Source organism: Anabrus simplex, chromosome 1, assembly GCF_040414725.1.
Source record: "Anabrus simplex isolate iqAnaSimp1 chromosome 1, ASM4041472v1, whole genome shotgun sequence".
NCBI classification, from domain to species: Eukaryota; Metazoa; Arthropoda; class Insecta; order Orthoptera; family Tettigoniidae; genus Anabrus; species Anabrus simplex.
In genome coordinates this window covers 140663429-140690865 of record NC_090265.1, presented here as the reverse complement: position 1 = coordinate 140690865, position 27437 = coordinate 140663429, and the positions used below count along the sequence as shown (strand labels likewise).

The following is a 27437-nucleotide window of genomic DNA, read 5'->3' as shown; positions in this document are numbered from 1 at the left end:
AGAAATACGACAAAAAGTCGTAAGACCAAGGTTGTAGATCACTCCAAATTGAACGGGGATTGTGCCATCCGTTATGTGATAATACTTCCCGAAGGTCTGCACCATCATTAAAATTGCCTCCATATTTCGATATTCTTCGGGATAAAAAGGGAAAAATTTAAAGATCTTGGAAGTTTTCCGTCCGTTACAGGCTAAAACGTATAATTTTGCCAAATTTCAATATCCTTCTTCGACTGGCAGATTATGCCGCAATCTGGGTTTTCAGTGAGGAGTGAAAAAATTAGGACTTTCAAGAAACTAAACCAAAAAATATGCAGATGGTCATTATTACCCCTTAAACGTGTAGCTGTACGAGAATTTCGCCAAAATAGTCAATGTACAGGCACACAGTCGTTACCTACGATTTTATTTACATAGATAGATAAGGAACCTGCCTCACGTACAACACCTTTTGGGCTATATCCTTTGGACTTAACCTGAAAAACGGACCGTTTATGATATCTCCCTTATTAATCCTCCTGTCGAAAAAATGCACATGAAAAAAAGTTTTAGAAATGGATTTCCATCAAGTTTGGTCGATTTCCAGTCAGGTTGGTCTTGTACTGTATATATTGTGTAAGAGTAACCATTTCGGTTCCCTATAAACCGCCAGTCCATTCCGGGAACATGATATGTTATCGACGATTAACACCTACCGTTGGACAGGTGGATGTTAATGTAAAGTTTGACTCAAATATCTTCAGTAGTTTTCAAGTTGTAAAAATACGCTCTTGAGTTAAGTCCGGTGGGATTTGTACCGGAAAACGGTCCGTTAATGATATCTCCCTTATTAATCCTCATATTGAAATGATGCACATGAGAAAAAAAGGCTTAGAAATTAATTTCCATTAAGGCAGGTAAATTTACATTAAATTTAGTTGTGTACCGTATATTTTGAGGGAATGCAAAATCACTGTTTCGGTTTCGTATAATCCCCCAGTCAGTTCAGGGATTTAGAAACAATATTTGCCCTAAAACCTACCAAAGGACAGGTGGATTCTAAATATCAAGTTTGGTGGAAATATATCCAGTAGTTTCCAAGTTATAGACAAGTAGACAGACACCAAAACTGAATAGATGCAGATGGTCATTATCACACCTGAAACGGATAACTGTACGGAAATTTCGCCAAAATTGTCAATGTACCGACACACTTTAGAAGTGTAGACCTTTATTTCGATAGTTACTGCTTTGAAACTGTACGACGTATCTACAAACGGACATCACCATCAGACGTTCCTTTCAGTGCTCTACATGGTTGGTCGTATGGCATCTTCTCGTATCTCCTATATTTGTGGGTTAGATTGAGTTAGAGTCATTGAATGGGGTGAAATTTTGTACAGTTTTCACATACTAGTTATATTTTTGATACTCATGTGACAGCTAGAATAATAAAATTTGGCTATAACATGGCCAATGTTCATGTGAACGTGCGTGCCGAATGTCATGATTCTACCTTTCCTATAAGTGTGCCAAATGATAACATATACTGTACGTGTAAAAGTACAAAATCAACTTGAAATCGAGAAATACAGCTGTATTTAACGTATTAGGGATAGAAACACAACGAAGAGTCATAGGACAAAAGTTGTAGATCTCTCCAAAATGAAACGCCATTTGCTTTCTGACTTGTGATATGACACCCCGAAACGAAGGTCTTCACCGTCGTTAAAACTGCATCCATATTTCGGAATTTTCCTGGGCCAAAAGTTATACATTTGCATAGCTTAGAATATTTCCTCAAAGAAAAGAGTGTCCAGCATTCGGGATTAGCACTCGCATATATATGTGGTAATTAAGGAAGAAAATAATACAGTTTAGTAATTTGAAATTAATAGAAAATGGATTATAACTGAGGACATCCGGATGATGACAAATATGTAAATACCAAGTGAATGTATTGGAAAATCAAATGCTCCTCAATAAATTATGCTGGTGTGAGTTATGGATATAAGAAAGCGGTAATCGGAGAGAAATTTAGGCGCAGGGATTCTTAGGTATTCAGATAAGAAGATGAATATTTGTGTTATTACTTAAGCTATTCGAGGACGGTTGTAACCTCCAATGATATTCCGCCAATATCCCGCAGAATGGCTGATTGACGACTCTCTTGCTTTCTACCCAAGGAACAACCACGGATTTAAAGGAATGATGAGGAGAATGGCAATACGTTACTTCCGTGCTGGCAAGCAGTCAGAGACGTTGCCATGGTAACCCATATATTTGTTGTTGGTCACTCAATGCAGAGCATGGTACCGGCAGAAAATAGTAAATTTTTCTGTCATTTGAAGAGTAGTATGAACAAAACGAAAGTTGTTTATAATGAAGAGACCTTTCACATACAGTCCACAGAGTTTACAGAAAATTAATAGTATAAGAGAAAATGGAGGAAAACCGTTGTGGTTTTCCTATAAAACCCCTATCTTTTCAAAGATTAAACCACCGATTTGGGCTTGAGTTGACCTAAAACGGATAAATACTTGGAAATTTGGCAAAACAAAAAGAATTACAGACAGCGGACTCCCTACAACTTTATTTATAAGATACGTGATTTTCATCCTGAGTAATGTCATTGCATGCAGCCACGTTTGGTTACCATCTGTCCTCTGATCAGTAGCGGCGATTGGGAGTTAGAAGTGGGAGGGCAAAAAATGTGTATACAACAAAAGAGGTAGGGGAAGGGCATCAAAATTTAAAGATATCTACAAAATGGTGAGGTTTTTGAAGCTCTCTGACTGAATTTTGATAGAGATGTAAGGTTGAGCCTACCAACTTTAGTGCGGTAATAATGCTGCTATACAATAAAACTTTTACCAAAGGGACAATAATTAGACATGTAATACAATTAAATAGAAGTTCGGAGTGATTACACAATTATAATATCATTTAGTATTTGACTACACACTAACAAAGAAACAGACACTAGATAGAACTACACAGACACATGCACTGAATGAGACTGCCAGACTGACGAATGCGTGCAGTAAGGGGGTGAATCATACACCAGTGTCCATGACCTTGGCTAGAAAAAACCCCTGCTACCCTTCCTCACAGCACATTTTACACGCTGCTGCGTGAGTCTCCACTACTTGCTGTGACACTGAACGAATTGGTTTGCAGCAACAAACGACATTTTATGCGTATTTCTGCTAAGTATTTTTCTTAATAATTATAGAAATTAAAGGAAGAAATTAGATGAAAAATAATAGGGACTGCATAAAATTCCTTTTTTTAATAATTTGTAGTTTCAAGCAATTTTTTAAAATAACTGTTAGGTTCTTCAGTCTGCTGAAACTAAAAATAAAATTAAAGTGGTTAAAATGGAATATTTTTTCCTCCACAAAGTGGGAGGGCGACTGCTCCCCCTTGCCCCCCCCCCCCCCCCAATCGCCGCTACTGCCTCTGATCACAGAAGAATACTATTCTCTGCTAGATACTCTTTGATTCTCTAACCTTTCCCAGCTTCCAAATATATTTAACAGATGGCAGAGCATTCCTAATAACAAGTGCTGCTAAGAGAAAAAAGTCTACATATAAACAAACCCCATCCTGACATAATCTTTGACATAATCTGTGAACACCTATTGAAGGATAACCTAGCTACATTAAAAAGAGTGAAGGCTATGTATCTTATGAAATTTCTCTGCCTGGCAAAAAACGCTCCTTTGACATAACCTATTAGCTCATAAGACAATCGTTCTATGTAGAAGAAATGCAATTAAGAATACTATTGCCCCTTCTACGACACAATACCCAGTTTTACATCAAGAACTTCAGGGTAAAACAAGCGAATGTATGGATAGATTTTTACCAAATAGACGACATGATGACATCAGAATGGACAAATTCTGATTATGAACTGCGACATACCACAACGCGCTTCTTATTAAATTTTCATAAAACTATTGAAAAGGGCAGGCAAAACAATATGACTGACATATCTAGACGAGTTATCTGACCTATTTATAACAAATGCTGAGGAGCAGTATGGGTCCTCTAATATGATATTAATTTCATTTCTCTGTATTGATGAGTTTACAATTCACAAGATACAAGTATGGGATGCTGCCACCTAATCAGTAGGCTACATTATACATACAATGCATTTATATTTCAAGTCACACAACACATTCAAAAATTTTGGACTGAAGATGAGCAAAACAAAGACAATGGAAATGACCATCAACAGGGAAGGAACAAGCTCAAATATATTTCTGGAAGGAGAAAAAAATCTAATCAGCCTCCCACTTCAAGTACCTCAGAAGGACAATATCGAAAGACAACACTGTTAGGCAGGAAATACTCAGCAGGACACAGAAAGCATCGAACTTCTACAGTCAAGTCAGAAATCTCCTCTGGGACTGCAAAATACCACAGAAAGTGAAAACAATCATGTACCACACTTACTTCGTACCAATACTCACGTACGGTTTAGAGACATGTACCATACTAAACAAAGGCTTCAGTAGAATCCAAGCAACTGAAATGAGATTTATTAGAACCAAGCAACCAGAAAGGACAAGATCAGAAATGAAGTGAATAGGAAAGTAGCTGGTATTGAGGTTCCTATTATCAGTGTCATAAAGAAACGCAGACTTCAGTGGTATGGGCACATAATGAGAATGAACAGGGAAAGACCTGCCAGAAAATATTTCGACCTTAATCTCGTAGGAAGAAGACCACAGGGAAGACCAAGAAAACGTTGGATAGAGACTGTAAGATCAGATGTGGAGGGGAGAGGATACAAATGGGAGGATGTACTGGATCAGAAGATATATGAAGACAGAAGGAGATGGCTAGCGCTTGTACACCACACCCGGGAAACTGGAGTTGGGAAATGATGATGATGATGATTATTCTAGTTTCAGCTTTTTTATAGGCGATCTTCATCTAAATATATAATTATAATTTTAAGTTCTAAAATAGCACAGTTCACTGTTATTTTCTTTAAATTCTTTTTTCGTGGTAAAATAGGGTCATATAAAATACTTCTTGTGCACTTGTTATGTACTTATAAAGTATAAGAATGTTATCTTAAATTGATACATAGAATAATGTGGTATTTGACAACCCACTTGCAGGTATTGTTGCAATACTATATAGTTTGAGCAAGTCGGAACATCCTTGTGACAGTCATTTGTGGCTTGTTGAGATTTTTTGTAGTATCGTGTACTCCAGTCTGAATAGAAAGCATGGCATATGAGCACATCGCTTCTCTGTACCTTGCATGACATCTGTTGTTTAGTTACATTATTTATAAGGAATGAACAAAGTATCAACATATTCTGACTTTTTGTTTCATAACTCAACTGGATGATTCACTTAAAATTTTTCACAATTCTTTAAATGTAGCTATTCTGGAAGATGAACCAAAATAGGTGCATTCAATTAAAAACTGAATAGGTTATAAGTGAAAAACACCAAAATTTGAAAATTTGCATTTTTCTGAAATTTATATAAATATACCTGTTCAATTTATGGTGGTTCATCTGGTGGAAGGGAATCTCTGCTTTCAACAGTGAAAAAAAAACCTCTTTCTTGGCAGGGTGTTTTTAATAATATGGGAATAAAGTTTTGAACAGCCTTTAATAACTTTTTAATCTTCTAACTGTATGAAACACAGAATAATATTGTACGTTTGCATGCAAAAATCTGGCCCTTATCTGTAGATCGCTATAGTGTCTTTTTTTCTGTAATGTTTCTACATTTACCATACTAACATCTGACTCCATCCAGTCCTTGCTACTTCTCTTTATGACAGACTTTATGTAAATCTGGAGAAACAAATACGATCCAAAGAATGATGTTCACATTTCATGTAAAATGAAGAGTGGGTATGGAACAGACTCCCTTAAAGAAATTTGCTCTGACTGAAGCAAATAAGGAGAGGTGTGCTGGCCCAATGTAATGTGATTAGAGAATAGACCTTGTAAGGGAAGTTGAGTAACTTGTCAATCATGTTGCTGGAAGAATGCAAGAGGGGAAAGGGAGTTGATGCTCGAGAGGGCAGGCAAACTTAGATAATTCAGAACCAATATAAATCTCATTCCTATATGGTCCAGTTTGGTTTGCATGCAAGTGTGGGTTAAATTTCAAGAAAATCCCTCCATTAGTTATAGAGGGATTGAATATTTTCTGACTGAAATGTCCACATGCTGTATGAAAACTTATAACACGAATATTCCAATGTTACTCAAGGGTAAAAAACCAGATAAAAAACACACACTGTAGTTAGAGAGAGGCATAAAATAATTCCTCTAGCTATTTTTGTTATTTAATTGATTGCAATTGAGCTTAAGATTCTAAGAGGACATGTATATTATAACTTGTGAATAATACCTCTTTGAAGCATCAGTGTAGATTACTTGTCCATTCTTGCGCCACTGCAGGGTAGGATCGGGATTTCCCTTCGGTGGTCCACACTCCAGTAATGCGGTCTCTCCAACAACTGTATGGGTGTCCTTTGGCACAACGCGAAACTCATCCCTCAGCACTGTAACAAAAACATCCAATTTAGGAGCAGATACGGTAAATTTGAAAAGAAAAGATAGCAGTACTGCTTTTCTTTATTTCAACTCATACATGGATGTATGTGAAATGACCTCGATAGTTCATATCGTTAATTGCTGACCAGTGACAGCTTTCATCACGGAAACAGAAAGTAATGATGCAGAATTCTGCATCGAAGATAACTTTTACAAATCTGCACGCTTCAGAATGATTGAATGACAAAGAAACTTTGTTGGTAAACTTAACCATAATAGGTATTTGATTTCATCCTGTATTGATTTGTCTGAACCTATTAAAGAAACCTTGTCAGTACACTTTTAATAATTGAAAATAGATAAAGAAACTATTAGTATATGAAGTTAATATAAATACACTAACGATTAATTTACTGTAATTAGAGGTACTTGGCTAGTTGCGTGTAACACCTTCTTTCACCCTGATGATGCATTCTAGAAGTGCTCAATGGGACTTAGATCGGCTGACCTTAGGGAGCAGGCAAACATCTTCATGTCCATGGTGTGTTCACTGAACCAATCAATCACAATTCAGGAGTGACAGGACGTTGCATTGTCTTACTGTACATACAGATCTCTTGCAGTGTGCTGGAGGTGAACAAATAGGTGGACATAATTTGACAGCACATTCTTTTAGTGAGGGATGCTGTCAGTAGCGGCGACTGGGAATTAAAAGTGCGGGAGCAAAAAAATGTAGACAACAAACAGTACCCTGGTTTGTGGGATATAGTGCGGTGGGGGGTGGAGGGGATACATCAAAACTGAAAAAGGAAAGCTACAAAAGGGTAAGGTTTTTTATGCACTTTGAGCGAATTTTGACTGAGAGTTAAAGGTTGATAATTTACCCATGCAAGTGTGGTAATATTAGCTTTCTTTGAGATTTTGATTCAACACTATGCAATAAAACTTTCATTAAAGGAACAATATTACACATTTTATATGATTAAAAAGAAGTATGGTGTGATTATACAATTAAAATCATTTAGTATTTGACTACACAGCAGAAACTAACAGACACTAAAGAGACTGCCAGACTGACGAAAACGCAGAGCAAGCGGGTGAACCATACATCAGTGTCCATGACCTAGGTGAAAAAATTATACCCCTGCTACCCTTCCTCCCAGCACATGCAAAGTCTCCAATACTTGCTGTGGCCCTATAGAAATTGGTTAGCTGCAGCGAATGATATTTTGTGCGTATTTCCGCTAATAATTGAGTTAATAATTGAAGAAAATAAAGGATAGAATTAGCTGAAAAGACAACAGGACTTATGCAAATTGCTGGTTTTAATAATTCCAGTAATTCCTAATTTTAGCCGACAAAAATGAAAAATAAATTTAATCTTGCCATTGATGCTTTCACGTATTTATAGACATGATACTGTATAGTCTTTTGGGCTTATGCCGTGTTAAGAAAATAAGGTGAAATTCTTTATATTTCGCAGACCCTTTCTCTTGGAAGTCGAAATTTCTTCTGAGGACGCAGAGCACAGTTCTCTGCAAAACGTAAAGAATTTTACCTTATTTTCTTGACACGGTATAAGCCCAAAAGCCTGTACAGTATCATGTCTATAAAAATTTTATATTTCCTCCAGAAAGTGGAGGGGAGCAACTGCCCCCCCTCGTCTCCCTTAATCGCCACTACTGGATGCTGTCAGAGATGTACCAGGGATCCCATTTCATCCCATGAAAACAGTCCCCATATGATGATACAACCTCCTCCGGCCTGAACTGTTTCCTGCTGACAAGACAATCTATTGCCCCGAGTGCTTGGTGACCCATTTGTACCCTCCCATCGGAATGTAAAAACTGGTACCACGATTCATTTATCCAGGCAAATTTTCTCTATACTTTCAGATTTCATTGGGGCTGTTCCTGTGTCAATGTCATTCTTTGTATCTTGTGACGTGCCGTGAGCAGTGGTAACAAAGTGGGATGGTGGCTTCTGCACCTCATTATGAGGAAGTGGTCCTTGACAATATGGCTGCTCGCACTTTGTTGTTATCCAGTATTGATTTCCTAAATAAACTGGTGTACTGTGACCCGTCCATCCGCTATTACCATCCAAGTCATTTGACGGCGACCTCTGTCAATAATATGTTGTACTCCACAGCAGTTGACCCTGGTAATGGTGGTTTTGACCAAATCTATGTACTCATGGTGCACTCTGGGCATGGTGGTCCATGGAAGGTCCATTGCCTGCATTACTTCAGAGATGGAATAGCCCGTATGCATGGCACTGGCTGCCATTCTGAGTTCACGTGTTATTCACATGACCAGTGTGAGGTGTGACGACTTCGCAGCTATGTACAGTACCACGCCGAACTATTACAATCGTTAGGCTGACCACAGTGCCATTTTTCCAAAACAGCAGCTATGTCTAAATCAGTCGCTAATATAAAGAAATACAGTATGGTATGCATACCTAGGACAGCATTTTGCACCAATGTTTCCTTTATAAACCAGCTCAAACCCAGAATCAGATTTATCATCAATATGTAAAAAAGAGTTTTACAATTCCTTGGCCACACTATGCAATGCGGAAATGACAAAAAAGAAAAACCTGATCATTCTTGGAAATATTCCTGGTAAGAGAGCTCACGGGTGATTTACCACTTGATGCTCAAACATTATCAAGAATATAACTGTGTTGAACCTCTTTGGCGCAGTACATCTGGCTGAGGACCAAAAAAGATGGAGACAACTGACAAATAGCACAATCAGTTGTCTGGTCAAGACGTATCATGTCTACCTCTTAACTGGAGGCCCCAGGTTCGATTCCCAGGCAAGACAAGGATTTTTTCCTGAATATAAGGGTTGATTTGAGGTTTACTCAGCCTACAGGATAATTTCAATTCCATCTGATGGGGAGATAGCCACCCTGGTCTAAAGAGCTAAGAATAAAGACCAAGAGGATTCGTCGTTCTGACCATTCGTCACCTCATAATCTGCAGGCCTTCAGGTTAAACAGTGGTTACTTGGTAGGCCAAGGCCTATCAGGGCTGTAGTGCCAGGGTGGATGTATATTACAGGTAGACTGATGTGTTGCAAATGAAAAGGATAGGAAGTGATGCATAAGGATAATATGTTTTGTTAATAGCTTGCTAGTGTTGGAAATTGTAACCGGTCTTCAGCAGTTACATGACACACAGTTAAAAGGGAGGAAAATAAATCAAATTACACGGTACTTCAAACCCTAGACATGCAATAAACAACAGATGAACTGCGCCGCGTACACACAAAGGGCAACTTGACGACTATAAACAAGGAATGTGGAAAGGGGACTGGGAAATCTACCAAAGGCCATAGAAATGCGAAGGTTGCGGGTTTCCAGAAAAATCAACGGTGATCTCTTGTTTTAAAATATTATTTTCCGAAATCAACATTACAAGGTAACTTCCGAAAATATTCATCTATCCACAAAATCCAGATACACAATTTACGAATACGAGATTAGATGTTGTTTGACAAGCGCTTTGCTATTAGGCCAAGAAGTTAACCACCTACCTCCAATCGGTAGCAAAAGCTGTGTGGTGCTTGGATTCCTCGGCCAGAGGTATCTTGTAATATGCCTGATTTAAATCAAAGGTAGTAAACATTTTGGCATTAGCAAACCAAGAAAAACAAGAGTGCAAATCATGAAGGGAAACAGATTGGAGGGCCACTTTACGGTTCAACATCCGATAGTCAACTACAGGACGATAATCACCCTGCGGTTTAGGGACCAGAAATATGGGAGAAGAATAGCCTGACTTAGAAGGGCGTATCACTCCGTCAGCGAGCATTTAGTCAATAATAGTCTTAAGGGCTTTCATTTTGGGAGGTGACAGCACTTTCTAAATCATCTGAGAAAATTGAAATAGGGGGAAATCAGAAATACCCAAACTGCGCAGAGGCCAGTTCAACTTGCTCCCACACCTCAAGGGCCACACACGGAACAGGCCAGTTCATTAAACGGTCTGGTTTCCGTGGTTTCCCATTTTCACACCAGGCAAATGCTGGGCCTGTACCTTGATTATGACCACGGCCACTTCCAGACCTTTTGTGTATCCACTCCGTGAAGAAATTGGGGATGAATTTACTCTTGCGGACAACAATGCTAGACCACATCGAGCGGAGGTGGTACAAAACTTCCTCCAGGAGTCCGCCATTGCAAAATGTAATGGCGTGCGATGTCACCGCACATGAACTGTATCGAAATTGCCTGGGATATTCTGAAGGGTGCTAACGCTTAGCGTCCACGCCCTCCCTTAACACGCGAAGTGATCATGGAAGAGACTTTGTCTCACTACCAAAAATTGATGCCTGCTTGGCCATCAGATGATATAGATGTTGATTCCCATAGGGGATCTGAAATATTTGTCCCAAATGAGTACATTGATAAAACCCATATAAATGGTCCGTTATATGACATAAGTTTTCCAGCTAACTCATTCCTGGTTGCCAGCGTTTCGCCCCCATGGAAGAAGGAAAAACTTCTAAAATATAACGGAGATCGCAGAGCATTCCGTGGGCGGAGTGCAGTGTTTCCAGAAATTGAAGAACGACTCCACACATTTGTGATAGAAAAACGTGAGTTAGGATATGGTGTTTCTAGAGATCTCAAAACACAGGGTTTTACTGCAAGCCGTAGATAGATCCAAAACTCTTATCGGAGAAAGGGATTGTGCATTCGGAGACGTACGTCTATTTCACAACTTCAAGAGATCCGTGAAGCTCAAGGGAATATACAGGAGGCTATGTCTATAACTCACACGTAACTCTGTGTCCTGAACTTGAAAATCAGATAACAGTGAGTGAGTGACAGCCGATACGGAGGAGAGTGAACAGGTATGTTATCCGTGTCTTCAATTTTGTACTCTAAGACATTGGTAACACCTAACTTGACAGTAAAGACATCAGGACACTTAGCGCAGAGTTTCCTAAGTTGATTGGCCTGCTCATCTGGTAAATGATTAAAATCAAAAGCTTTGGGTTCGCCAGAATCTTCAGGAACAGCATTAATGTGACAAGACAGAATAGGGGAGCGATCACACAGCTCAAAGGTTCTTGCCAAAAATTTAAAATGGAATCTGTTGAACTGCAGGTCCAAAATTATGCCAGTTTTAGCAATAAAATTGGCGCCCAATATGAACTGATAGGATAAATCTTTTGCCACGAGTACTGGCATTTTCCATGTGAAATCACGGACTCTTAGGTTGACATCTAGGGATCCTACAATGTTCAATGAGTTGGAATTAGCAGTATGGGAGGTTAAGGACAGGGGTTCTAATATAGGTAACTTGAAAATGTTTTTCATCGAATCGTACCAGGTCTCGCTCATCAACGTGATACTACTCCCAGAGTTTAGTAACGCACAGGCAAGTTCATTATTTACCTCTATGCATAAGTACGGTAATTTACAAGAAGGTATGGCAGAAATCCCACAAGATTGCAAAAAATGGACATTAGAATCAGACTGGGACCAATCATTAGCCTCAGAATTAGGTAAATCGTCCTCCAAAGTACAGTTATGACAGACAAAACAAGAGGCCACGCTTTGGGGTTTGCCATCAGAACTGGCGGTTAGTCATCTGGAGTTACTATTGCCTGGAGGTCCAGAGTATTAAAATCAATTTCTGTCGCATTGGTTATTAAAATATCACGCTAAATTTTGGTGACCTGCATCGTGGTAATGCCCCCCAGCCTCAGTCAATTACAAGTACACATGTAAAATGTAAATCTAGGAATGGAATTAATGAAATCTCCATGTAGCGGCGAGGATAGGAACTGTGCCGGCAAGGAGTATTGGTGGAAGAGCCTCTACCCATGGCGAGTTTTGCATTTCCTAAGGCTCCAACCTTAGGACAGTCCCGCTTTAGATGAGCAGAGGAGCCACAATTGAAACACGAACGAGGGTTACGCGAGTTGGAAGCAGGTGAAGAGGCAGTTTTAGAATCCTGAGGAAAGGGCATGCTCATAGGAGGGGGGCTAATGCAAGGCGTAATTGGTCGGCATATTGAACACCTGCAGAAACTGTGACAGCTTCCAACTGAGCGAACGATACTGGTCGCGGTGAAAGAGCCAGATATGATCTATAGTTCGGGGCTAGACCTTCAATAATGTTGGCAATCATTTGGGCCTTGGAATAGTGGAGCCGGAAAATCCTAGCCTGGAGCTTAATATATTGAACATATTCAGATAATGACTTGTTGAAATGCTGCACCCTGAAATAGTGCTTCTGCACTAATGAAGATAAGGTACGAGAGAAAATTAAAAGTTCAAACACATGTGTGTGAAATTGACCTACAGTCCATCTTTTGGAAATGGCCCTGACGATATGCTCAGAAAGAGCTCCAGACACATGCGGGTGTAGGATTTGAAACACGTGGTCGTTACTGAGATTGTACACTATTGCCTGATCCTTGAACTCAATTAAGAACCGAAGGAAAGAAATAACCTCATCAACGATATTAACAGGATTTTGAATCTCTTGCTCACAATCTGTGGAGCGTTTAAATCTTGATTACTGGATGGTGACAGCTGTGAATGGTTTTGTGTACTTATTGGGTGCACATTTCAGCGACAGTCCTACCTTCAAACACGTGATTATTTTGCAACCCAGTTTGATTGTTAAGATCTTGTAGGCCTACAAAAGTGTGGAAATTGATGCTAGAAAATTTAGTAACATCTTACGCAGATTTTTATGTGATAGATATTGTAAGTTAAACCTTTTAAATAAATAACTTGGGCTTTCATTATGCAATACTGGGATGCTTTCCAACCGATAATTTAGAAAGGAAATTTGGAAAGTTTGAGTGGCTGTAATTATCATGTTTCTGTGTAGCAGATTATTGAATCTGAGAAGAAAATCAAAGTGACCAGTTTACTTAAACTTCAATCAAGAAGTAGTATGTGTGTGTGTTACAGTAGCGTAGCCAGGACAGGCTGATGGGGGAGGTTATAGTTACAAAATGATGATAGAACACAATGAAGGTCCATGTGCATGTGTGGTGCGCGAATGCAAGACACTGAAACAAATTAATTACGTTGATTTTCAGATTACAGTATCGCACACAGCAAAATTTTACGTTAAATTACAGAACAAGAATAATACAATCAAGGTCAACAGTGTTACAGTCATTGATGTGTTCAGTTTACAATACAAAATTGAACATTCGAGGCTTCTTAGAAAATAGTTTCAACAGATCTGTTGGTTCTACATTATCTCTCTGAATGTTCATTTAGCTTATTGTTTATTGTCAGTTTTCAAAAGTGGTGGGCTCTCACTAGCACGTGAACACCTATCTTTAAGCATATTCATGCATTCATGGATACCGCTAATTCAAAATTGTTTCCTTTTTTCGACCTGATTTCATCACTTGATCAAAAGCACTCGACTTAAGCTCCGTACACTGACAGCTATTCGTTTCGAATGACAATGTCAGGGAGCACACTGGAGATTTTGCTACGAGCCTTAAGACTATACGCATGCGCATGGAGATGACGTCATGGTTTATGCACAGATATCTCCATAAGCGAGGAGCACGGTAAGGAATGTGCCTTTCTGTCTACAATCACCCTCAAACCAGAGATAGTATTACAGTTGACCACAAGGGTCCGCCACATTCCCTGTTACTGTCGGCCACAGCTCCCAAAGTTACTATTGCATTACATCGCCGGAAGATTGTGCTAGTAGCTAATTCTGAACAGGTGTTTGTAATCGCGGGATAGAAAGCCAGAGCCTCAGCCAAAGCCTGAACGACTCAGCCCGGCAGTCGTAATTTTAGTTTTCTTGTACACTCAGGCTCGGGAAGATGCATGCTCGGTTATAAGAGTTCCACCATATTATGAGTAGAGAAGCAACCGTACAAGGAACTTTTAGTGAAATGATTTAAGTGAGTGATCTTGTACTTTCTGCATTCTACTTTGGTATATTTGACACCCCCTGAAAATTTGGTCACGAGCTGCCACTGTCAGTTTCTATTTATTTTCTTTTTGTAAAAATGCCATTGGGGGGGGGGGGGAGGATCTAACCCCTAGTAACCCCCACTTGGCTATGCCCCTGGTGTGTTAGTTGTTAGTGTAAAATACTTCATAGATGACATAAACAGTGCACCAGTTTCCGGTGAACATGATATTGATTTGGGCTCGTTTAAAGAAACTGATGATATATACGACACTGACTAATTTTATGCAATTAGAGTTTGATTCTAGTACATTGTAAGTACCGTAGTTGTTTTCAGGCGGGATATGTTAGTTATAAAATAAGCAGTAAAAGTAACCCCATTGTCGGAAGCCCTGAAAATGGTTTTCCGTTGTTTCCCATTTTCACACCAAGCAAATGCTGAGGCTGAACCATAATTACGGCTACGGTCAATTCCTTCCCAATCCTAGCTCTCTCCATTCGATAAGACTTACTACCAGTGTCGGTGCGACGAACGGGAAATTCTAAGTACGAACGGGTAGGCTACTGAGTACGAATATCGGTACTAGTTAATGTTCAATTCTGGACTGTTTATTTAAAAACTTGTTTAGACTGCTCGGTTTTTATGACTTTGAAGTATTAAATTTTGTGTTTATTCAGGTATTATTGATTTATTAACATTTTGTGCTGTAAATGACACCCCCGGAGGCCCGGGTTCGATTCCCGGCTCTGCAACGAAATTTGAAAAGTGGTACGAGGGCTGGAACGGGGTCCACTCAGCCTCGGGAGTTCAGCTGAGTAGAGTTGGGTTCAATTCCCACCTCAGCCATCCTGGAAGCGGTTTTCCGTGGTTTCCCACTTCTCCTCCAGGAAAATGCCGGGATGGTACCTAACTTAAGGACACGGCCGCTATCCCTTCCAGTCTTACCATCCCCCCGCAAGGGCCCTGTTCAGCATAGCAGCTGAGGCCGCCTGGGCGAGGTACTGGTCATCCTCCCCAGTTGTATCCCCGACCCAGAGTCTGAAGCTCCAGGACACTGGCCTGGCGGTAGAGGTGGGATCCCTCACTGAGTTCGAGGGAAAAACCGACCCTGGAGGGTAAACAGATAAGGAAGAAGAAACAGAAGTGATTGAAAGCAGGCGGTCGCTCACCCGACTAGATGCGTGACGTCATCAAATCTACCTGACGGCTTAAGTGTAAGATCACGATGGCAGTGTAATAACCTGCGCTTAAACCGTTGCATATACAGCGTGGTTCAGCCGCCCCTTTCAATGTAGTTTTATGCAACTCACAATGTTCATTCCGTCCAGATATCTGCCCTGCCGGTATGCTCAGACAACACAACCGGATATCTTGGTATTTATCGCCTCACCATGTTAGGTTGCCGTAATGTTATACTCGTATTAAACATTGGAAGACATGCGTGTGCCTTCTAGATCATATGAACCTGACACTCCGGCGAAACACTAAATTGATATTATGACGCAGTAAACGTAATACATGCTACAAGCTGCCCAGTGTGCCGTACAGGACCGTAGTGTAGTTGGCGGAGCGGGCTTGCATATGAGGTGGGAAGTTCGAGTCTGCGGCGAAGGTTACAAATTTTTGAAATATTTGTTTAATACGTACCGCCCGCAACGTAAGTTCAATACCCGTTTTCATGCAAATTAGGTGTGAATGAATGTGTTTGTGGCCCTAAGAAGGCCCGATTAGTTAGCAGGCCTGACACTTACAGACCGGAAATAATAGGAACACAACTGCTCTGACAATTTTTATCGCAGCAAATGCTCGATGTGATGACCGTTTTGGTTTATGCACATTCGGCCCCGGTGTCCAATAGATGGTCTTGCGCGCTGAAGCATTCCTGGTGCAATTGCTCGGCAGGCGTCCGTGGTGAGTTGCCGGAGCTGGTCGGGGTTTTCCGGCGCTTGAGTGTAAACGACTTTCTTCAAATGTCCTCACAATAAGTATAACGACATTAAATCCGGTGATCTGGTGGGCCAAGAAACAGGGCCTAATCGTCCTATCCATTTCCCTGGCAGTTCCTCGTTCAGATGGTTACGAACGGGCGAAGTCGAATGTGGTGGAACTCCATGCTGTTGTGCACGATCGTGCAAGGGCACATCCTCCAGCAGCAGTGGGAGTTCCTGACGCAGAAAGTGCAGATAGCATGGGCTCGTCCAATGTCCCTCAAAGAAATAAGGTCCAATCAGGCGATCCCCCAAGATTCCACACCAAACAACTCCCCATCATACTTGATGGGCCGCCTGTCGCACCCAGTGAGGATTGTACGGACTCCAATAGTGCATGTTGTGGTGATTAACGTTCTCATTATTGTGGAAGCGCGATTCGTCCGAAAACAAGATATGCGATACGAATGCTGCATCATTGCCCAGCCTGCCTAATAGCCACCGACAGAACTCCATTCGAGCTTCAAAATCCCGCCCATGGGGTTCCTGGTGTAGCTCAAGATGGTATGGGTCAAATTTATGTTCATGCAGTATTCGCCAGACGGATGGCTGGCTGACGTTCACCTGTCGTGCAATCACCCTTGTACTGATGTGTGGATTATTACGAGCTGCATCCAAAACGGCCTCTTCTGTTTCACCCGATGTAACGGGCCTATCGCGGACTGGTGGCCGGTTGGAAATCGCGCCTGTTGTCCTTCGGCGTATTTCATCACGGCGGAATGTCGTAGCAGCCGGGTATCGCCCGTCGGGATACCGATCCTGGTACAGACGCCTCGTGCGCGTCTTGTCTTGCTTCCCCATAAATGAGGAGCATGTCACCGAATTCCCCTGTGGAAAACATGCGGAATGACAGCAGAGATTACAGTACATTCAGGCCCTAACCAGCGGAGTCTGCGCTAGGCACAAGGTGAATAACAGCGTTATTCTTCTGTTTGAATGTGGCAAACATGGACCTGTGTTTACGTATTCAAACATAATGCCCATGCAAAACTACTTGAACGATGCAGGATTCGAACCGCCGCTGACACATTCCATCGATTGCTAAGCGAACGCCTAACCACATCCGCTACGCTACACTGCTGGAAATATGCTGGTGGTACGTCGAGAGCTAAGTATATACGTCATCCGCTTCGGTGCTTAAAGCTATTAATTCCTGAACTGTTATCTGGTTTTATGCAGTGATTCCCCTCTTCGTTACACCGGGTCACGAGGCACGACACGTTAACATAGTTACACGGTAAAAGGACGTTGTTACATGATTTGAAGGCGCTATGTTTTGCGAACGGATGATATAACATTTCGCTAGTGTTCAGAATCTTGTGCATAATGTGCTGACTGAACATTAGTACTATACAGTACGCCTGCAGGGGAATAGCACCCCTATAACCATGTGCACGTTAGTTGGGCTGCAGCAAACGATATTCGAAGGGGCTGCTGAATCACACTGAATAGCGTAGGCAACGGCCGAAACTGGGCGGCTTGGCACTAGATTTCAGAGCCTTGCAGTTCAAAGCGGCAGCTACTCTTTTTAATATGGTCTTCTTATGGTACATCGTTTCTGCCACTGGCATGGAAAATATATAATATATAATATATAATATATAATATATAATATATAATATATAATATATAATATATAATATATAATATATAATATATAATATATACTAATAATTGTTACGGAGATATCCGTGGTAGTTAGAGGTGAAACAAGGTGCGGGCGGGAATAGGTCTCAACTACAAAATTAAAGTTAATTTAAAACTTTAACAAAGGTTATATTTTCTTTTCAAAATCAACAAATGACAACAAATAACAAAAGTGTAACAGGTACCAAGTAGCAGATCAACAAATTAAGAAATTACAGATTACAGTCGTACAAGTTTTGGGCTTCGAGCCCCACAATTACAATCTTTGAGCTATGAGCCCAACTTTACCAATGTACCCAGTTCACACAAAGGGGCAGAAAACCCCAATCATGCCAAGGAGCACTTGCTCCCAATTACCATGTTAAGCCTCCTAGAGGCACGTTTCACACACAAGAAAGAGCAGATGCGCTCTCAAAGTCTTCAAGCCTATTTAAGAGGCCATACACTGACTTTACATTAACTGCTCTCAAGGCACACATACAGTGAAACAGGGGTATCTAATACCCAATCTATTGGGCCTTCGCAGGAAGGAAAACAAAACGGGTTAAGTAAATGGCCCAAAATACAAAATTGAATGGAGGCGATAACTTGCACTCCTACACCAAATTTTTGTCTAAAACCTATGTGGCGCTAGGCCGATCATACAGGGGCTAATCCCAAGCTAGGGAGGTGACACGTATGAGAAAACTTTACTACATTAAAGAAGAGAAGAACAGTTATGAAAACGTAGTCACTACCTTTTTCAAAAATGAAGGGGAGTTCGAGAGAGTGAAGCACTCTCTATCCCCGCTTTACATATTAATAATTTATAGATTTTACATAGACAGAAAAGAATTTACATTTTAAAAAGGTAGGTTACATACTAAAGGTTTCGAACCCTCCCCGAGAGTTAAACTGCTGAGCTAGCAAGAAATGAAGATGTTCACAGGCCATTACCTGGTAGAAGAACAGCTGCTTGAAGAGAGAGGCGCTTCCTGCCCCCTGCTACATATTCACACACTAAGAGAGATGTTACTGAAGTGGTACCGAGACAAGAAAATCAGCAGTTTATATACCCTCGTGGAACATTCGAGACTTTTCCGGAATGAGTAGACACACCCTTTCGTTTTTATTGGATAACAGCAAAAACTAATACACGAGACGAGGAAGAAACACCTTATTGGTGGAAAATTAATTACGTAAATTCCCGATTGGTTACATTCAAAACGGGCGGAAAGAAAGGATTTATATTGCCAACCCACAAACCACAGAACAAAATTTAGTAAAAATAAAACTTAGGAATACAATATTTCTTCAAGAAAGTTCATTCCATTGCACCATAGTTTCGTGTAGCGACATCTGTTAGAGATTGTCCACACCTCTTAATCGTTGAAAAACAAAAGGCAAATAAAAAAACACTCAGTGACATCTTCTGAATAACCGTGGAATTAGTTCAGTAATTAAAGTTCCAAGTTTCTCCAGTAGAGAAGTTTCAATTGGCGCAATATTTGAATTAGCGGCGTGGAGGTGTACCGCCCGGTACAACAACAACAACAATAATAATAATAATAATAATAATAATAATAATAATAATAATAATAATAATAATAATAATAATAATAATAATAATGTTATTTGCTTTACGTCCCACTAACTACTCTTTTACGATTTTCGGAGACGCCGAGGTGCCGGGATTTAGTCCCGCAGGAGTTCTTTTACGTGCCAGTAAATCTACTGACACGAGGCTGACGTATTTGAGCACCTTCAAATACCACCGGCACCGAGCTCGATAGCTGCAGCCGCTTAAGTGCGGCCAGTATGCAGTAATCGGGAGATAGTGGGTTCGAGCCCCACTGTCGGCAGCTCTGAAGATGGTTTTCCGTGGTTTCCCATTTTCATACCAAGCAAATGCCGGGGCTGTACCTTAATTAAGGCCACGGCCGCTTCCTTCCAATTCCTAGCCCTTTCCTATCCCATCGTCGTCATAAGACCTATCTGTGTCGGTGCGACGTAAAGCAACTAGAAAAAAATACCACCGGACTGAGCCAGGATCGAACCTGCCATGTTGGGGTCAGAAGGCCAGCGCCTCAACCGTCTGAGCCACTGAGCGGCATGAAAAATTAGACAGTTCCCTTGTTAGTAACCATTTTGCCTATCGTAGGTGTGGGTGAGTAAGACATACCAACGAAATTGGATTCCGCATTCACTGGACGCGACTGACATCTATCAACTTCAATTGTGACAAATTTAATTACTTTTTAACTTATATTTATTTAGAAGTTGACTTTCCCTTTCTGGTTTTTTTTCAATTTGCTTTGCATCGCACCGACACAGATAGGTCTTATGACGACGATGGGACAGGGCAGGGCTAAGAGTGGGAAGGAGGCGGTCGTGGCCTTAAGTTAGGTACCATCCCGGCATTTGCCTGGAGGAGAAGTGGGAATCCACGCAAAATCTCTTCGAGGATGGCTTAGGAGGGACTCTAACCCTCTCTACTCAGTTGACTCCCCGTGGCTGAGTGAACCCCGTACCATCCCACGTAGTACTTTTCAAATTTCTTGGCCGAGCGGGGAATCGAACACGGACCTCCAGGGGTGGCAGCTAATCACACTAACCACTGCACCACAGAGGCGGACATTAATTAATTAATTAATTTATTTATTTATTGCTCATGGAAGGTTCCTTAAGATACTTCTTATCTTAATCTGTTTACCCTCCAGGGTTGGCTTTTCCCTCGGACTCAGCGAGGGATCCCACCTCTACCGCCTCAAGGGCAGTGTCCTGGAGATTAGGACTTTGGGTCGGGGGATACAACTGGGGAGAATGACCAGTACCTCGCCCAGGCGGCCTCACCTGCTATGCTGAACAGGGGCCTTGTAGAGGGATGGGGAGATTGGATGGGACAGGCAAGGAAGAGGGAAGGAAGCGGCCGTGGCCTTAAGTGAGGTACCATCCCGGCATTTGCCTGGAGGAGAAGTGGGAAACCACGGAAAACCACTTCCAGGATGGCTGAGGTGGGAATCGAACCCACCTCTACTCAGTTGACCTCCCGAGGCTGAGTGGACCCCGTTCCAGCCCTCATACCACTTTTCAAATTTCGTGGCAGAGCCGGGAATCGAACCCGGACCTCCGGGGGTGGCAGCTAATCACGCTAACCACTACACCACAGAGGCGACTCTCCTTAAGATACAAGGGTGGGAAAGGGCTAGAATTTGGAAGATAGCAGCCGTGGTCATAATCAAGGATCAACCCCAGTATTTGCTTGGAGTAAACATGGAAAGCCACGGGAAACTATATTCAAGGCCACCGACGCGATAGTGGGATTCTAACCCACCATCTTCCGAACGAAAGTCCACAGCTACACGACACCAACCGCGCAGCTGACTCGCCCGGTCCTCACACATGCCCCGAATTCTCGTCCAAGCATTTATAAACCAGTCCGATACTGCAGTGCAAAGCAGAGACGACCCATTTTGCTCATCGGAAGCTTAATTTCCCGTTCATTTGCATCAAGACCTTACTTATAATCGAGTTGTGTAGCGCTATTTTGCATTAGATCGCCGACTCTCATTGATTAAAAATGGTCCATTAACAACTGGAACGAATGAGTTGCAGTACTTGGTTCGCACAGCACCCTGGAAGCAGTCATAATTTAAAAATTACACTCAAAGGGAGATCGTTATCTGCCAGCTGGTTCGGAGTGTGGGCTTTCGAGATCACTCGGCGGTACTTTTCGTCATGGCCAGCTGACATATTAACGTAACAGGCTGCATTTGTAAACTAATGTTTGTTGTTATATTTCAGGTCAAATTTGTGTGTCATGAACATGTACGTACTTCAGCGCTGCAACGAATGGAATAAAGGTTTGTTCTCGAAATTAAAATTTATTTTCTACCAGTCACTTCCACTCTGTTAAGTACCCTGCATACTATGTGTGTTGTTGAATTGGTATTGTTTAGGGGCTTGGAACATCGAAGTCAACAGCTCCGCACATGTGCGTATGTGAACCTGTAAGGTTCTAATAATAATAATTATTATTTTATATGTTACTGTGTGTGAGCCTCCGTGAATTAGGCGGCAGCGCGCCGGCATCTCACCGCTGGGTTTCGTAGTTCAGATCCCGGTCACTCCATGTGAGATTTGTGCTGGACAAAGCAGAGGCGGGACAGGTTTTTACTCCGGAAACTCCGGTTTTCTCCGTCATCTTTCATTCCAGCAACACTCTCCAGTATCATTTCATTTCATCTATCAGTCATTAATCAGTCAGGGCGTCCGACTCGTTGGCTTAATGGTCAGCGTACTGGCCTTCGGTTCAGAGGGTTCCGGGTTCGATTCCCGGTCGGGTCGGGAATTTTAACCGTCATTGGTTAATTCCAATTGCCCGGGGGCTGGGTGTTTGTGCTGTCCCCAACATCCCTGCAACTCACACACCACACATAACACTATCCTCCACCACGATAACACGCAGTTACCTAAACATGGCAGATGTCGCCCACCCTAATCGGAGGGTCTGCCTTACAAGGGCTGCACTCGGCTAGAAATAGCCACGAAATTATTATTATTATTATCATCAGCCAGTGCGACAGGTTTCGGCAGCCGGCACAGTTCCTATCCTCGCCGCTACATGGAGATTTCATTCATTCCATTCCTAGATTTACATTTTACATGTGTACTTGTAATTGACTGAGGCTGGGGGGCATTACCACGATGCAGGTCACCAAAATTTAGCGTGATATTTTAATAACCAATGCGACAGAAATTGATTTTAATACTCTGGTGTTCCCTAATGTGCCCTATGCATCACAGACACCGAGCGAGCTGGCCGTGCGGTTAGGGGCGCGCAGCTGTGAAGTTGCATTCGGGAGTTAGTGGGTTCGAACACCACTGTCGGCAGCCCTGAAGATGGTTTTCCGTCGTTTCCCAATTTCATCATCATCTGTTTACCCTCCAGGTTCGGTTTTTTCCTCGGACTTAGCGAGGGATCCCACCTCTACCGCCTCAAGGACAGTGTCCTGGAGCTTCAGACTCTTGGTCGGGGGATACAACTGGGGAGTATGACCAGTACCTCGCCCAGGCGGCCTCATCTGCTATGCTGAACAGGGGCCTTGTGGAGGGTTGGGAAGATTGGAAGGGATAGGCAAGGAAGAAGGAAGGAAGCGGCCGTGGCCTTAAGTTAGGTACCATCCCGGCATTCGCGTGGAGGAGAAGTGGGAAACCAAGGAAAACCACTTCCAGGATGGCTGAGGTGGGGATCGAACCCACCTCTACTCAGTTGACCTCCCGAGGCTGAGTGGACCCCGTTCCAGCCCTCGTACCACTTTTCAAATTTCGTGGCAGAGCCGGGAATCGAACCCGGGCCTCCGGGGGTGGCAGCTAATCACGCTAACCACTACACCACAGAGGAGGACCGTTTCCCAATTTCACACCGGGAAAATGCCGGGGCTGTACCTTAATTAAAGCCATGACCGCTTCCTTCCAACTCCTAGCCTTTTCCTATCCCATCGTTGCAATAAGACCTATCTGTGTCAGTGCGACACAAGTTAATTGTGTAAAAAAAAAAGCATCAGAGACATGGACTTTACGCACCACTGACCACCACTACGTCAATGCATATGAAATGTGGTGCTGGCGAGGTATGCTCCGCATTCTGTGGCTAGCACACAGAATTAAGGCATCCTTCCTTGCAGAAGTCCGACTGCAACAAAGATTGTCCATCCTGATTTACAAGAGTAACCTTACTTTCTTTTGGTAGATGAAGAAGCTGGGGAAGGCCAACGGGAAGCGACGACTTGGCAGGGCGCCAACCTGCTGGACTGCCCTTGTAGAAAATCTACTCTATTCTTTTTCTTTTACTTTTCCCACACCTGTGGGTGCAAACTGTGTAGCACATGTTAATTTATCCCTGTTTTTCAGCCGGATGCCCTTCCTAACGCCAAATCTATATAGAGGGATGTAATCACTATTGCGTGTTTCTGTGATGGTTAGTAGTGCAGTGTGTTGTCTGAATATGAAAAGGAAAGTGTTGGGATAAACACAAACACACAGTCCCCGAGCCAGAAGAATTAATCACGTGATTTAAATCTCCGACGCGGCCGGGAATCGAGCCCGTGATCCTCTGAACCGAACCCCTGGTTACCTATATGTTTTATGGTGTGAGAAGTACCGATACCGGTGCGTTTTTTCGCGCTCCTCTGTCGGTCTGTAGACCAATAATTTTATTAATTTATGATTATAAAGAATTTTGAAAAGGGATTTAATTTTCATTGTGTGAGGGTTAATTTTTGTGTAGAAGATTTAAATTTGTGTTTCTGTACGTGTATGTGTGACCAGGGTAATGCCATGCTTTTTGTTGGCTGACACAGTAATATATTTATACGGTGTGGTTTATCCTGCATGGTGAATTAATTGAAGTTTTGTAGCAATATTGGCAGCTATCGTAATCAAAATCAAATCAAATCAAAATCTCTTTATTTGCAAATGAGGTGTCTACCTCGGTGGCAAATGGTACACTAAAATACATTATTGTCAAGCACTAAATTTTAAATTAACAGGAGACGAAGAAAATTTTCCTAGAATACAATATTATACAATTTACGCTAATAATTTTTTCTATTAAACACACACATCATCCTTAATAAATTTATATTGTTTACAAAATTCTACTTATAATATCTTACAAACATAGTCAACTCATATACAGTACGGTATGTGAAATTACTTCTAATAATACTATACAACTGGTATAAGATTAAAATTAACATTGAATTTATTTACATATTTATATTTTACCCATTTTGGAACCTAAGTAGCATAACGACCTGCTGCGTCTTAACCAGAGCCCCTTTTGCCACCACTTTTCAGAGTTCCTGAGAGGCCTTCACAGCTACCGTAGCGGTCCCAGGGCCCTCGAAGTCCCCACTGTACTTCACCCCTACAGGCAGTCCCCTACTTGGGCTGTCCAAACTCCTTAGACCAGGGGATGGGATTAATTTAATCACACACATTTATTATTTACAATATCCTGCACTGGTCGAATGCCCTCTAACATTTAATTTATTATCTCTGTTGTTGTTTATTCTCTTCTTGAATATCTGTACAGATTTTGGAAAAGGATCAAACACTACCCCTGGTAAACTGTTCCACTCCTTCACGCCCTTCCCAATGAAAGAAAATTTACCCCAATCGCTTCTACTAAAATTCCTTCTAATTTTGTACTTGTGGTCAGTTCTACCAATATAATTATTTTCCAACCGAAGCCTCTCGCGGATATCTCCCCATGCTTCTTCTCCTGTATAGGCTCTATATAATCCTATAAGTCTACTTTTCTCCCTTCTCTTACTTAAAGTTTCCCACCCAAGTTCCTTTAACATTTCTGATACACTACTCTTTCTCCTGTAATCCCCTGTTACAAACCTTGCTGCTTTCCTCTGCACACCATCTAGTTCTTTTATTAGGTATTCTTGGTGAGGATCCCAAACACTGTTTGCATATTCCAATAATGGACGAACCATACTTAAGTAACATTTTTCTTTTAATTCTTTGTTGCATCCTATAAGTAGCCTCATTATGACAAGTAATGATCTGTATGCTTTCCCAACAATGTCATCAACATGACCCTTCCAGTGCAAATTACTTTCAAATCTCACAGCTAAGTATTTGCACTTGCCATCTTTTGGGATAACTACCTCATCCAAAGTATATTCAAATTCAGTTTTAAAGCTCCTGTTTGTAAAAGTTGTAACAGTTGATTTGGCTCCATTAATCTTCATATTATTTTTTTCAACCCATTCCTGGATACTGTCAAGGTCCCTTTGTAATTCTGAACAATCCTCAATGTTATTTATTTCCCTATAAACAATTATGTCATCTGCATACAATCTTATTTTCGATGTTATATTGTTCCCTAAATCATTTGCGTATATTAAGAAAAGTAACGGACCGATTATACTACCCTGTGCAATTCCCTTCCAGACTTTCTCTTCCTGTGATATATTATTTCCTACTTTGACTTTCTGAACCCTTGAATTTAGAAATGTTCTTATCCAACGTATAACCCTTACGTCCAATCCTATTCCCTCCAATTTCTTTAATAATATTCCATGTTCCACTCTATCAAAGGCTTTGGAAAGATCTATGGCTATGCAATCTAACTGGCCTCCTGAATCTAACTGATCTGATATGTCCTGCTGAAATCCCACCAGTTGTGGCTCGTAAGAAAATTTCTTTCTAAATCCATACTGGCTCCTCACGAACCAATTTTTATCATCACATATTCCTCTGATGTACTTTGCTATTAAACTCTCCAGTATTTTACAAACTATACTGGTCAGGCTGATTGGTCTGTAGTTCTCTGGTTTCCTTTTATCACCCTTTTCTTTATAAATTGGTATTATTATAGATTCCTTCCATTCCTTTGGTATCACACTATTATTTATGACATAGTCAAAGAGAAATTTTAAATAAGGCACTATATACCACCCCATTGTCTTTAATACCTCCCCAGTAATTTGATCACTTCCTGCTGCTTTTTCTTGCTGAAGCAGTTGGATTTCTCTGAAAATATCTTCATTTGTGAATGAGAAGCTTCTTGTTTCCCTCTGTGTCTCTCCCTCTCTATCTTCTGTTACGGTTTCGAAGTCCTAACAATCTTCTACTGAATCTCGGAATTCCCTACTAATCGGGTAATCAAGAAGTGCTTCAGTAAGAAAGAGGGTGTGGTAGCACAGAGGATGTAAAAACGGGTCTTATCTTGTGTTGTAGTCTGTATAAGGATTTATTTTAGTTTATGACGTGCATTAAGTTAATGTTTTATTTGCGTTTGTATATGGGGGTGTTTAATCTTGGTTTCTTAGAATGTCTTTAACTATTAATATGTATTTGGGTCGTCGGTGATATGTGTCATTTCTCTCTGGGTCGTTTTGGCCTAGGGTGTTAAAAAGGGGGTTGTTGTGTACTCGGGCAGTATTATAAAAATTTGTTGTTAATGTATGTACGTTGTCTAAGAAGTAGGGTACTTTTGTAATGTCGAGCAGTTCCACTATGGGAATGGTATAATCTTTAACAGCTAATTGTAACAACCAGTTTTTATTCTTTGTAGTTTTTGTATGTGTGTTATGGACATGAAGCCTATGGCTGAGTATGCGTTTGTGAGGACATGTATAAGTGTGGTGTAGATGAGTTTTACATTTTTCTGTGATAGTGTGCTCCTTCTATGTGTTAGTAGGTAAAGGATTAGTGTGTGTTGTTTTGCGCATTGTATAGTATTATACAGTATATGCGTGCCTGAATATTGAGTCTGGAGTCTAGTGAAAATGAAAACCTACAACCTGTTTTCCAGTCATTGACCGAGTCAGGGATCTAATGAATGAAGCA

General features: G+C 41.3%; 1 protein-coding gene across 1 annotated transcript in view; it reads right to left on the bottom strand.

Moving 5' to 3' along the window:
* The window catches only part of LOC136858114 (roundabout homolog 2), a 195557-nt gene that overhangs the window by 74976 nt on the left and 93144 nt on the right, over positions 1 to 27437 (bottom strand). Inside the window, exon 3 of the mRNA XM_068225269.1 lies at positions 6379 to 6532. Coding sequence (XP_068081370.1) covers positions 6379 to 6532 — 154 coding nt within the window. The remainder of the gene's footprint in view (positions 1 to 6378; positions 6533 to 27437) is intronic.